At 41.1% G+C, this 17,344-nt stretch overlaps 2 protein-coding genes across 2 annotated transcripts; both read right to left on the bottom strand.

The window, feature by feature from the left end:
- Positions 1–4,654: 4,654 nt before the first annotated feature.
- Positions 4,655–7,630, bottom strand: tm4sf21b (transmembrane 4 L six family member 21b). Its single transcript, XM_030075765.1, has 4 exons — positions 7,397–7,630; positions 6,498–6,563; positions 5,063–5,214; positions 4,655–4,892 (listed from the first exon to the last, which is right to left on the bottom strand). Exons 1-4 carry the CDS (start codon positions 7,586–7,588, stop codon positions 4,655–4,657), a joined length of 648 nt encoding a protein of 215 aa, XP_029931625.1. The 5' UTR covers positions 7,589–7,630.
- A 7,548-nt stretch (positions 7,631–15,178) lies between these two features.
- On the bottom strand, positions 15,179–17,281 carry mblac1 (metallo-beta-lactamase domain containing 1). The gene is made up of 2 exons (XM_030076610.1): positions 16,641–17,281; positions 15,179–15,565 (listed from the first exon to the last, which is right to left on the bottom strand). The coding sequence occupies exons 1-2, from the start codon at positions 17,061–17,063 to the stop codon at positions 15,323–15,325; spliced, it is 666 nt and encodes a 221-aa protein (XP_029932470.1). The 5' UTR covers positions 17,064–17,281; the 3' UTR covers positions 15,179–15,322.
- Positions 17,282–17,344: the final 63 nt, after the last annotated feature.

The following is a 17,344-nucleotide window of genomic DNA, read 5'->3' as shown; positions in this document are numbered from 1 at the left end:
GTTTGCTGGTTGAAAAATTTTTACTGGCTGGAGGAGGTGTGTCGGTTGAAGGAGGCTTGCTGGCTGGAGGAGGTTTGCTGGTTGGAGAATTTTTACTGGCTGGAGGAGGTGTGTCAGTTGAAGGAGGCTTGCTGGCTGGAGGAGGTGTGTCAGTTGAAGGAGGCTTGCTGGCTGGAGGAGGTTTGCTGGTTGGAGAATTTTTACTGGCTGGAGGAGGTTTGTCGAATGGAGGAGGTTTGCTGGCTGCTGGCTCATTGGTTTGTTTTCAGATGTATGGAGAGACATCAGTGCCAGCAGATTTTTTGCTGCTGGCACTGATGTCTCTCCATACAAAGCAGCCCGGGCCCTGCACACTTAATTATCCTCGCTCAGTGCCTTTCCAGTGTTCTTCTTCTTCCTGAATATGTTGAGTCTGAACCATCCTTTCCATCCTTTGCGCCTCTGAAAAAGAAAAAGAAGAATTCATTTAGTGAGAAACTCTGTTGTTTTGTTGGCTAGAAAAATAAATACAGTAGAAATAAATCTGCACTTGGTACCTTGGTGGCTGCAGCGTGGTCTTCAATCTGGCTGCTTTTCTCTGGGCTCTCAGCTTCTGTCTGATGCTGCTCTGCCTCTGCCATGTCAGTAGCTGCTCCAAGGGTCTGAGTGGACAGATTGGCAATGGTGGCGGCCATCTCTGCCCTCTCTTTTGCAGCAGACTCTGTGTTCTGACAGAGGGAGCAGGCTACTGCCTCCTTCTCTGCCAGTCTGGCTGCACAGGTTTCTTCTGCCTGTTTGAGTTTGGCCTGCAGTTTCTCTCTCTCTTCCCTCCAGGACTCACGCTCCTCTGCCATCTGGGCCTCCAGCTGCAGCTTCTGCTCGGCCCAGTGCTTCTGTTGCTCTCTCAGATGTTCAATTGACTCAGTGAGGCAGTTGAGGACCTTTTTGTTTTCCTGGCAGGTCTCTATTGCCCTGTCCTCTGCCTGCCTCAGAGTCTTGTCAAACTCCTCCTGCTTAGAGGCAGACTCAGCCTGCAGAGCCATGATGGTGGATGACAATTTCTCAGTCTCCTTGGTCAGAGAGTCAATCGTGCTGTTCTGCTCTTTGACTTGTTTGTCAAGCTCCTCCTTTTCCTTCAGGGCCTCTTTAATATGCTGTTTCTCCTCCTCAATGCTCTGGCGAAGCAGGTTGATCTCGGTAGCCTTCTTGTTGAGGTCAGTGAATCTATAGTCCACCGCTATCTTCATCTTCTCCTCCGGGTCTTCCCGCTCTCTCCCCCATCTCTCCTTGTCCTTTCTGGAGGCCTTTTCTCTGCTGTCTGTCTCGCTCAGAGCTTTGCGGAGGACCTGCAGCTTCTTGTCCTTTTCCTTGAGCTGCGAGGACCACCAGGCTACGTCCTTCCTCCTCTTCTCCTCTTCATCTCTGAGTCTGTATCTCAGGGAGTAAATCTCCTGTTCTTTGGCCTGGAGCAGAGCCTGCATCCTGGCTAAGGAGATTATATTCTATGACTCTGTGTGAGTTGTATAAAGTGCAAGTTGTATCAATTAGTTTTGTAAAGTCATGTGCAATTCTTGCGGAAAGCTCAAAGCTGCTGTTCACTGCTCAAACGCTCAGACGAAATGAGACCACTGCAGTACTGCAGAGTTTTACGTAAACAGAGAGTCTTTGTGACATGACAAACACATTCTGTTGTGACAATTCCGTGAAACCTGTCACTGTGCATGTTTGGTTCTGTCTTTGTCTGATTTCCGAATGGCATCCTCATTCATTCATTCAATATTCACTATATTTTGTTTGTCATGGATTTAAATATATGGGCAACAACAGAACAAAGTTTCAGACTCAAGCACTCAGGACAGCCTGTTGACATGTACTTATAGGTACTATTGATTTTGTGAAAAAAAATTACCAATTAATTCTCAATTAATTCCAATGCTTATTTCAGTAAAAAATGCCTCTTGCATTAATGTTGATACGTGGTTCCACCTGTTCCCACAAACGTCTTTCACCAAAACACATCTTGTACAACTGTTTCTCTACATGTATTACAGTTATTTTTCGCTTTACCTCCTCTGTCAACTCAAAAATCATTGTATCAAAACAGCTAATACATAGGCCTAATGACAGACACTCTTCCCAAAATAACACATTTTGTTTGAAAAAGGCTCTTACCATGACAAAACATTTCAAACATGCCGCAAAAGCGCATTTTGTCACCGCACAATACAACTTGCAGTCAAGCGAATTAATCCAGCCGCTCACTCACTTCATACTCAACACCAAAATGCAACATATACCCTTTTCAGTCTGAGCAGTTTCAACCTTACTTTTTCCTGTGTGTATTGCAGTCATATTTTTTTTGACAATTTACATAGTTACATATTGTAAAGCAAGTAGCAAAAGCCAATATTTCCCTCAAACAACTCAACTTCTGCCCAAATGAGTAGATTCCTTCAATCAGCTCTACTGTACTGTAACAAGTTGACAACAGAATACAAAATACAGCTGTCAGTTTGAACAAGGTTCTCCTGTGAGCTACACATTCAAATGTGAACTTACAGTAAAGAACTGCATCCAAACTCAGAAAGACTTTGAAGTGAAATTTTACTGTATTGATGGCAAAAACTGAAATACTGTAATTCACATACAGCATTACACAGAAAAACTCACAGGAGTAAAAAAAAAAAAAAAAAAAAAAAAAAAAAAAAGAACAGTTGTACAGAAAACAATTTGTAGGCCCCTTTTTTGTAGGTACATACTGATTGATTGGTGAATGGTGATTTGTGGAAAGGGTAGTGATGCAGGTGCACTAGTGATTTCACCATGATACAGGACATTTCTATCAGCTGTGAGCAGATGTTTTGCTTTTGACTACCACAGTGAAGTCAATGGAGTCAGGGCCATGGAAATGACACATGTAAGAAGTGTTGTGCAAAAGAGCGTGAAAAATGTGTGAATCCAATGAAAAAGTATGAACACATTTGCAAAAGAAAAACTTCTGCTGTGGTTTGGAGGTGAAGATGATGACAAAGTGGATCCCAGTTTCATTATACTGAAAAAAAGTGATTGAAAAAAACTGTAATTGGAGTTTAAACTAGGCAGCAGTCATAGCTGCAACACTGAAACAGGACAATGCATAAGGGACAGTTCTTCAGTGACAGCAAGCAGGCCACTTTTATTTATGACTCCTTACTTTAACAATACTTCTATACTTTTGAGTAAAATTTTGGATGCAAGATTTTGAATTTCATTTGTCCCCCCACTACAGTAGTACTACTTTTACAGAACTATTTGTGTACTTTTTCCACCACTAGAATTGTATTATGATTTATTTATTTATTTGACATTTTCTCTGAAAAAAAAAAAATCTACTAATATAATAACAGCAAAATATTGGTAAACTGGGTAGAAATTTCATTTCATTCCAGCTCATTAAATTCAGGAAAAAAGAAAAGAAAAAAGAAATTCAGAAGCGGAAACATTTTACCACCAGCAACAGATAAACTCTTAAGTGCTTTCTTGTTCAGTTCTTTATTACAAAATACGGTAAAACATACAAATTTACAGATGCAAATATTTTCAGCACATAGATGGTCATATCTACAGTGTACTTATAAGAACCTGACATCATACTGGGCTTGAATTGCCATAATATAATATGCTTAAATAGGCTATAAAGGCCAAATGAGGCCAATTAAAATGGTTATGAAATGACCATTGATCCCTAAAAACCATTCATTCCTCTTGAAGAAATAATAAAGCATGATAAATAACAATGATTTAAGATACAAAGTGATAATAAGGGATGGCTTAGGTTTCATTTAGGACAGAATGAGATTTTCTCTAAAATAAATCGTGTGTAATAATGTGTGCTAAGACAAACGTGTCCACTCTCAGCCTCGGTCCCATCACCTCCTGATGACGGGGCATGACAGTGATGATGATGACGATGAAGATATCATTGTTGATGATGGTGCTGATGTAAGGCTCAGTCATTTCTTCTTCTTCAAGTGGTCATGGTGTATTGTTGTGGATGAACTTAGGCCGACTGGTCAGAGGAGAAAGAAAGACTGAGGTTAGTCACTCACACACCCTCTCCTTCACTCCCTTTGTTGAACTCACTCTCCCCTCACTCCTCCATTCATTTCAATAACTTTGCTGATTATGAAGAGGTTGGAATTTTAGGTGTACAAGCATTTCCAGGAGGCAGAAATAACCTCATTCTCAAGACGAGATCTGGGATGTTTTTCAAGATTATGATTTTATTTGTCTGGATTGTGTAGTCAGATGACAAAATACCAAACGTGGTTCGAGATGCTTGCCATAGACAGTCACTGAAATTTTTGACCAGGTGGGTCTAATGAAGATGTCAAGTTTTTTTTTTTTTTTTTTTTTATCCCAGCATGGTGATGGAAGTTTTAATTGATTTGCATTCACTCACTTACAGCCTTTCCCTAATGACAGCCAGAACCAAATTATGCCTAAGGCCAACCTTCACCAACAAGCCAAAATAACCACTCAAATGTGGACAATTCTGACAGCATGCTGAGAGAAACAAACTGTATGAGGGTGGGGTAGCTGAGGTGACTTTAGCATCATAAACACACAGTAACCCTAACCCTAACCCCCCAAATACAGAGCTGGGGAGCAGCTTTTTCAGGTTGGTGTTATGGCGTTACTCCAGTCTGCTGATTCTGAAGGTGGCGTTAAGCAGCTGTGGCCTCACCTCTTTGCCAGCGCAGGTACCACAGAGGCATCCAAAGAGCCCGTTGACCATTTGGATGAGGCAGAGGATGAGCTCCACGCTGGCAGCCACCAGCAGAGTGGAGAAGAGAGCCACGTTGAACTCCACCACGTTCTCTGGCTCTTTACACCATTTCCACATGTCTCTGTCACTCAGGTAGCTCCCATTGCTGAGGAAGAAGGACAGGAATGGGGATTACATGTGATTGCAGATGAGAGATAGTCAAGTCAAACAATACAACGATGCAACGCAGTGTTTTGATTTCAAAACTAAATCAAAGACCCATAAAAGCATAAAAAAGCATAATGTCTGTGCAGTAAAGTCCACATATTGTCTCACCTGTTCCGGAAAGGTGTCCCCCAGTCTGGGAGAGGGTTCTGCCAGTTTCTCCAATAGCACGTGGGCCCATTGGCCAGGCCCAGGGCAGCTGTGCTCAGGCTGTACAGCGCCCCCACCACACCAGCTGCTGCAAAGCCAATGGACAGGAACATCTGTGGAGAACAGACACAGCTGAGTCAGAGGCAGAGTGAACATCACACTGACACCCGGTACTGCAATGCAGGACTTTTTGTGAACATGCAATTTTTTTAAGTATTTTTGAAGTTGTGCTTATTTTAGTACATCATGTCTAATGTATTTTACATTTTGATTTTTTTTAAAGGAGCATACCAGTGATTTTGAATACTTGGCCCATTTATATTGACCAACATTTTACATTGCAACAAACCATTTTGCGAATCATGCATCTAAAGGTTTCACAACATATAATCAAAACATCCCCTCATTTTTAAATATTAATTTGTGGTTGAAAAACACACGTTATAATGTTCTGCGTCTGTGGCTAACAACTAACTATATCTTTGTCCTGGTGGATGGACCATTTCACTCTGCCTAATGTCAAGTCACCAAAAACACAACAGCACTGCTGCTTTTAGGAAAACCAATGTGGACAACTTTATCATGGTGATGGAATACTGGTGTGAAAAAAATTTGAAGTCTAAAAGTTCATTTTCATATCATAGTGGAATGAATGGAAACCAATGGATGAATAAAAAGGAGGAAAATATCAGAGTTCTAAAATATGGCTGTTTGCTTTGGGGAAGATTAGTAGAAACACTGAATTTATACATTTTGTAGGTATTACATTAAACATGCAAAATCACTGGTATGGCTCGTCCAGTAAAATAATTAAGAACAGAATCCCTAAAGTTCCCTCTCCTCCTGTTTTGAACTGCGTGGGACACATCTTATGTTGATGGACTGAGCACAGCATTCACACTGGTATCCGTCAAGGTGCAGCTGAAAACAAAGCTGAATAATCTCAGTGAAGAAGAACTCTCGCTCAAAATGCAAATATATTCATTTAATCCACTGGAGGACAACTGGCTTCACCAAGCAACATATGTTAGTATTTTAGAGTTAGAGCTGGAATGTCAAATAAGTCACGTTGTAAAATAAAAATATGATTTGTTAAAATAAATAAATAAATAAATAAATTGGATACAATCTGCAGATATTACGTTTCTTTCCGAGAATGCAAATGGATGGGAGTCACTTCACTGACTGACTCTTGGCTCCGTGTATTTTAGTTAAAGGCCAGTTCTCATGAAAAGGCATTGCATTCATGTCTCCAGCAGAGGGAAAATTCAAATGAGTTTTCCGCTGGCAGTTCCCATTCTACAAAAGAGGACGCTCCAAAAAATATTTCCCACAGCGACAACAGATCACAAACCTTTCGGTTGGTAACAAAAAGACAAACGCCGTTCGCACTCACCCCACAGCGGTTGGCGCAGCAGCCTTTAGCGCTGGTCAGATGGATGTGGATGGCAGGAACAAGGACCTGGAGACAGAGACGGGAAGAGGCCATGGAAAAAGGATTGAAAGTATTAAAGAAAAAAGAGGAAGAAAGAGGAAACATGGGACAGGAGAAAAAAATGAGTAAATAAGGAAAAATTGGAGGGTACAACCAACATGAGAGTTCAGTTGAATCTCAGTATTTGACATTTTATGTGAGAAACTGTACATCTACATCCAACTAAAATGGAATAAAGCACAACAGCTCCCAAAATAATTCTAAACAAACACAAACAAAAACAAACTGAGTGGATTACACCAATATAAAAAACAACAAGTCCTGGTTCCCATTTTTCTTGTCAGTTTTTTGTGAATTACTTGTAAAAGCGCTATGAGGTCATTTCTTCCTGGCACAGGGATACGATGAAGAAGTTTCCTGCAGGCACCAACTGCCGGATCTACTTTCCGATTTAAAACAGGAAAATAGCAAGAATAGAGATGTTGAATTAACTCAAAAATGGGAGCCAGAACTTGTTTTTTTTTTTTCTTTTTTTTGTAAATATTGGCATAATCCATTTTGTTCGAGTTTGTTAATGTGCTAAATGTATTATTTTGGGAGCTGATATGCTGCTATGGAAGTGAGTTGAGACACACAAATCCAGTGTTGTAGATTATCAGTTCAGTGCAGCACAGAGCAGCTAATGAGGAGATTTCACCACCATGTGGACTTGTAACACCCAAGGAACTATACAACCCAACACTCTACCTTAAGTACATTTCGCTTTAACTCCTAACTTTGGCCGCATTAGTGCCCGTCCAGTGAACCCTTAAGTGAATCGAACAAAGAAAACCCAAACATACAGTATGAAAGATACTCACCATGATTCCTCCGCCAACGAGACCTCCCATATATTTAACCTCCTCTGTGATCCGGGGTTTTCCATCCCTGTCCGCAGCTGCATACTTGGTTTCAAAGTCCGGGAAGAAGAGTATGATGTTGCAGATGACGGACACAGCCGCCAACACATAGAGAGAGATGGCGATGAACTTGGAGCACTTTCCCGTACACATGATTGCTAGAGTTGTGCAATAAAACAAGAAGAGTTTCAAAAACAAAAGCTGAGCGAAGGGTTAAAGTCAGATCCTAAATTCTCTGCGTCTTCCCGCTCCTAAAAACAAATCTGCTTCTTCTTCAAACGGGTTCAGAGAAATGCGAAAAACATCAAATTGCCGGTTGTTGGAAGATGTCACGAATGAGAGATGGCACTTTCCATGAGCTGCAAATGAGGCAAAAGAGTGTGTCAGCCCTAATATGTAGCTGAGGCTTTATAAGGTGGAGGTCATATAGGTGGAGTTACAGGAGATAAGGACAGACCCACACCTTTATGACTCCCTCGTGTGAATGTCTGCTCATGAGCCATAAATATGGATTTGGTGTGCAGCCCAAAGTTATTTTTTGAACTGTGGACTCATGATCACTCTTGTAATAAAGGTGCAAACCATATTAATCCCAACACTTTGCTCTATGATTTGCCCAATCACATTGCAGCTGGAGAATTCGGTTACTTTTGGTGAATTCACACCATTAATGACAAACCTGGAAACAACCAGACGTTGTCTTTGCTTCTGCAGAACATAGCACACCAAATCGCCGTGCACTTGTTTAATTTTATTTTACACTGTAGCATGTATGTTGTTAACTGTTGATGCCTATTACTTGTGTACTGCTTGTGTGCTTTTGCTGGTTGTCACTGGCCTGCATTGTTGCAGTGATGACTCTCATTTGACTCTTATTTACCTATGTCTTCCTGGGTCTCAGTTTAATGTCAGTGAAACCTACCTGGTCAAATAAAGCTTAAATATAATTTTTTTTTATTTCAAACTCAGGACCAACAACATCAGAGAAACTAAATTTTAAAATAGATTGGATTAAAGTACAGATCTAATGGAGGCAAATGCAAAAGCCCAGGTAGCATTGCAGTATTAGTTAAATCAACTAAAGGAGAGTTTTTCATTTGTCACAGCTTCCAGGAACCTGGCAGATGACACTCTGCTAAATTCATTTTTTCGTGTGTTTTAATGTAAATGAGGTTCACGTTGTTATTTTACAAGCTGTTTTGGACCGGAACTTGTCTGCACAATTTCATCATGGATACTGAAACGGTCTAAAAAAAAAAATCCGCCACCAATTTGTTGAGGTGCTTTGTGTCTCGATGAGTGTTCGCCATCTTGTTTTTAGTGTTGGCACATCCAGCCATTTTTTAAATCCATCATGAGAACATCCTACAGTATCTCTTCCTTTCATCAGAGCAACAGAGTCACTATGGACACTGATTAGTGGCTATGCAGCACTGTGTGTGTGTGTGTGTGTATGTATGATTTGATAGCCTTATCAGTGAATTATAGCGGTTGGGAGGAGATGGGACAGTGTGTGGCTGGCGCTGCTCAGGGACATCTCTCACACACATGAATGCGACCATAAAGCTTGGAAGGAAAAACAAATGACAGGCTCTCTGCATCATTATCACCAAGGCCCCTTGGGTCATAAAGCTGCTGGTTTCCATTACTGCTCCCTGGCCAAGCCTTATCTGTGCCTCCTGACGGGTGAAAACAGTTGCCTTAAAAAAAGGTTCACGATAAGATGAAGTAAGACACAAAAAAGTGTTTTTAGACACAATGCTTAATCAAAAACTTGGGCATTTCCAGTCCTATTTTTGGGTTCATGTCAGACCTCTGTACCTCTAAGAATTTATGACAGTGTGGTTTATCAGAACTTTTACAGCCGATTTCCAGGGTGGTAGCCTGTGAGTAATGATGATGAGTGTGATGGACAGCCGAGGCCCTGCCTTTATCCCATTTACAGCGTATTCAGCCAGCACACAGGTCAACATGCAGACAGAGTACAAAGTCATACTGTTAACAACATATTGATCCCTGGTCAGCCCTGCCCTGCTGATTTATCATGGGGTTTCTCCATGTCCTCGTCATGGGGTGTGGTAAGTAACGCCACCACTACCTCCTGTTACAACTTCCATTCTGTCTAATGCCCAAAAATGTACTTCTGCCCCGCGGTTACATAATCAGCCTTATCAGAGTGTGATGACATTGCTGTTTTAGAGGGATGGTGAGCCAAAATATATAATTTTTTATTAAAATGGTCAAAGAGCCTCACATAAATATACACTTCTTAAAAAGCAGTAAACATAGGCTAAGCACCAAAAGGATGAGAGGCGGAAACAACAGAGAATCTGAGGTCCTGTCTTTGAAGAGAGTGGACTGTTTGGTTGCTTTTTACCTCAGTTAAATGGTCAGGAGATTAAAAGTTGCCTTCGAGAGTGAGGGTGATCCAGTTGGAACACAGTCACATCAACTCTCCTGCTACAAGCCTCCAAAGTGCAAGTTATTGGCAATATAGCCCTACAGCAACGTTAGCTATGAAAATATGTCCTAACTTACAGTTGCAGCGCTAATAAGAGAAGCAGCTCTTTCAGCTCTAACAAGCAGAAAATTTTCACTTTGCAGGAAAAGTTGGTTGGTCGTGGTCGTGGTTGTGGTATATGGGGAACTGAAGCACACCCATGCCCTGCTGGAAATGATTAATGTAGAAAATACAGCTCCTAAATTGCTATTTTATTATAGTTATTGACTTTAAGGATCTCTCAAAATTTGGCAGATGATGAAAACAGTACTCAAAAATAATGCTGAAAATCCACATTTTTTGAGCAGGTTTACCATCACCCCGTACAAAAATGTCACATGTGAAATAGGCCTTTTCACATGTGAAAATTTATATTTCACGTGGAATCTGCCATTTTCACATGTGATTGGCAATATTCACATGTGAACTAACATTTTCAAAAGAGAAAAGAAAACAATGTCACATGTGAACTTGAACTTTTCACGTGTGATTTTCTTTTCACATGTGATTTACAGTTTTTACATGTAAAAAGAAAATTGGCCACGTAAAGTCAAGTGGAATTAGCTTTTCCACATGTGACTGGCCTCTGAACTAGAATTCTGACATGTGAAAACAACAGGAAACCACATGTGGTTTTGGAACACATGTGTTTCTCATGTTGCTTTTTCACATGTGAAGTATTACACCTGGTTTTAGACCACATGTGGAAAAACCAACATGAAAATCACATGTGAAAAAATGAAATCACATGTGGTTGTACATCACAAACCACAAAACCACATGTGGTTTATTTCACGTGATTTTTCATAAGAGACTAAAACCTTGTATGTTTTTATGTTAACCCATTTCTCACTTAAATGGTTTGAAATCCACTGAACTCAGATGCCACTTTCAAGTTAAATCAATAGTTTTGCTTACAGCAAGCTCACACTGCTAGATATGTCACAGCTAGCAGTTTAGTGATTAGGCCTGAAACAGGAGCCTTTGGTAATCTTTGGTTGTATTGGTTGCTATGTCAGAGATTTTCTATGCGGGATTAGAGATAAGCGACTCCTGGGTTGGGAGTGGCAAAAGTGTAATGGCGAGTTGAACCATGCACACTATTTTAAGCCAGTGTAATCAGGAACTGGTTGGGCATGAGCGGCAACAAGCTCGATTTATTATGTCACAGATTTGCTGATGACTGGACTCCTAATCAATTGCACTCACTGCCAAAAAATCTCCACACATGCATCACAACGGAAACCTGGTCCAGTATGTGGAGAATTAACCTCAACTGAATATGCAGTGCCAGCCTGGATTGCAGCTTCACAGCATCACTTCAACGAGGTGCAAACTGTCCAAAAGAAGGCAATAAAAAATGGCACGCAGACTCCCACTTTACATCAGCACCCACTACATCCACAGCACGTCTGGACATCAGAAATACACACGGAGTAATCCACAACCCAGCGCTGACACAGTCAACCCAAGAGGCACAACAGGCCACCGGAACACTGGAATTTCATCCAGTTCTATTAATTTTATTTTAATTTAATTTATTTCATTAATTTTGATTTTTGCAGCTACAGTATCTACCAGGGTCATGAATTAACTAAGTAACTAACAGTCAGCCAGAACTGAGGAAGTCTCTAGGACGAGAGGCGAAACATCTTCAAGTCCAGTCGCTGTCCGTTGAACGGTTCTTGGATAACGCCTGAGAATCTTCACAGACAAATCATTTTCCAAAAAACCTTCTTTGATCGGCGTACCAAAGCATCTCTGCCATGGACCACCATTCAAACAAAGAGCACAAGCTTCCCCTCTCATACCCCGCAGCATTACATGTGTTGAACCAGTGACAGTTGAAGTGAAGTAGGCAAGTGAAGGATTGTGGGCATGTTTTTAGTTCATTGAAATTGGGTGTTTTCATTCATGCTGGACCATGGAATGATCTTGGAAGGTCAGCAGGATAGCAAACTAGTTTTTCTAGACTGTAATAAGCTATGGATTGTTTGAACTTTAAAGGCCAGCTCGGGTAAAAAGTTAAACAAGATAATTTAGTATGGCTACATTAGTCCTGATGCTCACTCGGAGCAGAGATACATATTCAATAGAAGCATGTATCTGTTCATAAGTATGATGATATGGGTCAATTAATAAATGGATGCCCACATTCATTTGAATCATGGTTAAATATCTTGGATAACTGTAGACAGGGGACCCAAATTAATAAAAGCATAAATAAATTCATAAACATGGACTGTGGAGTTTAGACCTTTACAGTACATATCCATGATCTGATTGGATGCTATAAAGTGATTAGATTAAAGGTGGTGTGCTCATTAGGAAACAGCGACCCCCCCCCCGCCCCAAAAAAAAAAAAAAAACAATCTTTTGTATTTCTTTAGTGCAATAAAAAATCGTCAGTGAAACAGCGCATCTTTTACTGCTATTTCTCTTTACCACTATCTTTCTTTGTTCAGTTTCAGGTAACAGGAACATCTATACCAAGTTCCCTCTTGTATAGTTGTATGATTAAAGGTTCATTTTACAGAAGCTAACATAATATTTTTGTTTCCCCATATAAAAGTCCACAAAACATTACCAATACTATTTGACATATAACAATGGAACTTTATGGATGTTTTATTGGTCAGAATGAAATGGTGGCCTGACATTTATTAACTGGAAAGTCAATATGGTTTTATGGCGAAGTTACATAAACTTTTGAGCATCTACCAGCCTGTGCCTGGTACTGCTTCTCTAGCGGCATTCTGACACAGCACACACACTGAGTTAGTCATACACACAAGCTTGGTAAACCCATAGAGTCAAACGTCTCTGAAACCCCCTTTCATAAAGTAATAAGGGTTAGACTGGCATGGGCTTGTCAATATTATCCTTTAATCAACTATAGGATGTGGTTCAGTCAATGCAGCAGCAACAGGACTGGTAGCATTAGTTGCACCAGTAGTAGCAGTACTAACAGTGGCAGTAGCAGTGGCATTAATAGTAAAGGGGGTTGTAGTAGTACCGTCCTAAATTTCAGAGGTGGTTTAATGTCCCATGATGGTCTAAATAATGTTTCAGGGGCGTTTTCACCCGGAAAAGTGTAAAATTTGGGGGGAAACACTGAGTACTTGAATATTTTTTTTAGGAATTACATTATCAAAGTGGTAAAATTTAAGAATGAGGTTGTGTAATAGAGTTTTGATATGACGCGAGGGCTTGTGATATATGTTGCTTATTCTTATCAATGGTTGTGTTATGTGTGCTATGGGTATAATGTGAAGTTGTGATGTCTTACAGTTGGTCGCTTGTTTTTTTATGACAGCTGTTATGAAGGCAGCTATATGACAAGACTATATGCCATCTGTGTTATCTGTGCATCATTTGAGCCCAAGGCAAATATCCCAACAGGGACAATAAAAGTATACTGTATCGTATCGCAATGTTAATCAGGACATTAACAGTTGGCATCTAAATATAGTGGTTGATTCCTGGTAATAATTAATCTGCCTGCTGACATCAGTGGAAACTGTGGTGTGTGGGTATTCCTGAGGCCATCAGTGGGTCGGAGGTGAAGTGTGTGTGTGTCTAAGTATTTTGTTTAACAAGTGTAACACTGCTACACCTCTCACATCACTCAGGAGAGGACTGCTTTAGTCTTCAGTCACTGCTCAGTCGTGGAACCAGCTTCCTCAACTTGTGCAGCTTATAATGCTTTTATTGAACTATACTTTTTTATTTAAGGAAATTTTCTTTTAATCCTCTCTTCATTGCACTTTGAAAACACAACTGTGTATGAAATTTGCTTTATAAATACACCTGCCTTGGCATTGTTAGACATTGCTGAACAAGAGATAACACTGTGTAAGAATTAAAGAATGATAAGATAATATGGCCGTGGTTATAATGTCTGATTAAACAAAGACATCAGATACATGACGCTGTTTGAGGTCACTGCATGGACCTCTTTGATCTAAATTGGGGGGCAATTAACGGCAACTTAAAGGCACTCCTCTGTCAAAAACTATTTTAAGGACGTCATAAACTCAAAAACATTTGAGACTGTCCTTCAGCAAAAAATGATCCCATAGGTCTTTCATACAGCATTTTATTATGACCCACAAAGTTGACTGACAAAGTTTGCACAAGAAGCTTGGTGGGATGGTGACCCGACCTCAAATCCAAGCTAGAGCAATGTTAACATTTCGGAACCTGAACCCTGACCTTTTCCTAACCTTAACCATTCTGACAAACCTTTCCCTGACTTTAACAATAACCTTTCCCTGTCCTTGATCAAGTATTTTTTGTGTCCAGCTCCCTAGCTAATGCTCATTGGCGAGTGTTAGCTCTCCTGTGGGTCATATCTTAGGGTGGGAACAATCAACCTATGTGGCCATGCGGGTTGGAGGACTTGTTAAAACATTCGAGTTTGAGAGTGAATCAGTCTAAATATGTCCACCACGAATATGACTAACATCATGTACTGCTCAGTTACTCCATACTGAATTAAAAGCTGGTAATAAATGTACACTGAAAAAGAGCATGTTGTGTATTCTAAAGGAGGGATACTAATATGAAAACACTCAAGAACTCACTCAATACAACTCCATTCATCTAAGTTCATAGAAATGTGGATCTTCTTGACCAGTATCTGCTCATTTTCACCAGTGCACAGTAAAAATAAATCTATATATTATTTATATATATTTTCAGTTCCCTTGACTGCTGTTCATTTGACTCTGTTTAGCTCAGTGTTCTACATCACCCACTGGAAGTGGTCTCATGTGGTGTTGTATGTGAAATATCTCTGACCTCCTGACTGCACAGGAACTCAAGCTCCTGATGCCTTCCAGCTACAAACTTGTGTTGATCCGGCTTTTTAACTCTGACTGCTAAAACAAGACACAGGAGCAGAATGGATATGGCAAACACGTTGAGCTTATCGTTCACATCAGCTGTCCCCCTTTACAACGGACTTATCTCCATGAGGCAGGCCCCGCTGTTTGCACCGCGGTGAGTGACAGATGTTTTGTTCAAGTCCACTGTTAGAGCGCGTGGTAAATGGCAGCGTCATATTCTGTATTCTTACCATTTGCACAGTTTACTGGTGAAGCTGGCAACTTTGTAAAGATTGTATATATTTATTTACTTTTATGTATTATCAGCATGTCACTGCCTGTTTGAGAAAAATAAAATGAAGAGGTCAATACTAGAGAGTTGTGAATTTGTGAAAATGGATCATCTGAAAGGCATTTGAAATCAAAATCAGTCCATAATTTATTGATGTCAGCCTTCAAAAGCCTGTTTGTACAGTAGATGTGTTTTCTCAGAGTTGAGCCTGGAGATGTGTCCTCACAATGCTTCTGAAGGTGGAAAGAGTCTGCGTATTTGTGTGGTTATGTGTTCCTGATGACTCTGAACGGGAGTCCATGTCCTGGTATGATGACATCAGCAGTGCGTAGAGCCTCCCGGCGGCTGACTTCCTGCACTGCTGGGTTCACGCTCAGATCCCTCCAGCTCTCCTCGTCTGACCAGCACTCAAATAAGTCCCCAGCAACAAGCACTGTCCCCACTGATGTTCCCCTCACACAGACGCTCACATCTTGCGCCGTGTGGCCTGGACTGGGAACTACACACACCTGCAGGAGACAGAGGAGATTGCAGTGCAATATTACTACATTATACTGAGCTTGTTTTTTACATGCACAATGCACATTACTCAGCCATTAACCAATTGTGCCAGCTTAAGCTGGTTGGATAGCTTTCAAATGTAACTTCTGGGCATAATGACTGAATGATACAAAATGATATTAAAGCATCAATATATGGAACCACTGCTGAAACAAATAATTTCAGCACTAGTTATTTAGCAGCATATAGGAAAATCAATCAGTTATAAATGTGATAATTAGAAAACTGTCTTTTATCAATTACAATACCAAACAGTACAGCTTCAAAAATGCAATGGTGTGCTTGTTTCTTGCTCTCTCTTTTTATTATGGGTTTATCATGGTAAAATTAATACTTTGAGGTTATTTTGGATGCTACCCAGACTAAGTAAGCCATTTTAGATCTCATCTGGGCTCTGGCAGGTTAGAATGGGCATGGGGCATAATATGACATTAAAAGACTAAATTATTAACATTTTTTGGGCTTCGTATTGAATGACTTCTCCTAATTTAAAAGGGACAAGTGGGTAAACATAAAATGAACATGATGATATGTTTCCAACATCCTGGACCATTCTGTACCAGAGTTTGCTTGGGGTCAACTGGACTCCAGGATGTTCTAGCTAAACAACTAAGACATTTATTTACTTATTTAGGACACTGGGGAACTAAAACCTGACATTTATGATCTTCAAAAGACTTCCCTCTGCTTTATGGCCCTCACCCTATACATAACACACCTGCAGGGACATAACCACACCTGCAGAGGGGACAGAAACAGTCCAGCTCATAAGATTTCATACTTGGGAGGGATTCATATTTGCATTTCTTTACGTGATTCCCACAAGAACCCGTTTAGGGCTGTTGAGTGGGGCAGGTTATATTTATTTAAAAGGTTATTTGACACATGAAGTACCTGAGACATACAGGTAACAGTTATTATTATGGTCATTTTCTGGAGGTTTAAATCACTGGGGTTTAAATCACACACACACACACACACACACACACACACACACACACACACACACACACACACACTTACATGTTCATCAATAGGGTAGGCTTGTCCCTGTGCTAGCTGGTTGGCCAGGTAGCGGTCACCTTGGCTGATATCAAAGCCCACTATTAACGTGGCTGAGGGGAAAAGCCCCAGGTTTCCTATGTGGTCCGAGTGTCCGTGAGTCCCCACGACAATACTGACGTCTGCCGGCTCCACAGCCCTTTCTCTCAGCTTCGTCAGGAGCAGCTCCCGGCCCCACGGTCCTCCGGTGTCCACCAGAATAGTTTTGGGTCCCGTTAACAGGGTCACGGTGCCGTCCGCTCGGAAGGTGCCGTCGGGCTGCGGTACACAGTATCCCACCTGGAGGACCGAGGCGGAGTACGGCTGGCCGGAGAAGTCCAGCTGGGCCTCGGAGAGAGGAGCCGTCTTCACGTCCCCGCAGACAGGTTCACAGTCCTTCTCCATGTTGATGACGGCCGCTCACCACGAAGACACGCACGGAAACGTTCAAAACAAACCGGGATCCACGAGCTCCCGCGGCAGTTTGACAGCCGGAAGATAAACACGGCTCCTTCTTCTTCTTCCTCTCCTTCTTCGTTGTGTCAGAGAATCTCTAATATGGGGAGAAGCATAGATATCTAAGGGGAGAAGTGCCACTCTCGTCTAACTTCCGGGTCTCGGAAACACGCCTCTGTCCATGTGAGGGCGCTCGCGGGCGAGTGCAGAATGAATTGGAGTCTATGGGG

This window comes from Myripristis murdjan, chromosome 18 (genome assembly GCF_902150065.1).
Source record: "Myripristis murdjan chromosome 18, fMyrMur1.1, whole genome shotgun sequence".
In the NCBI taxonomy this organism is placed as follows: Eukaryota; Metazoa; Chordata; class Actinopteri; order Holocentriformes; family Holocentridae; genus Myripristis; species Myripristis murdjan.
The sequence above is the reverse complement of the archived record's forward strand: the minus strand, read 5'-3'. Positions and strand labels throughout refer to the sequence as shown.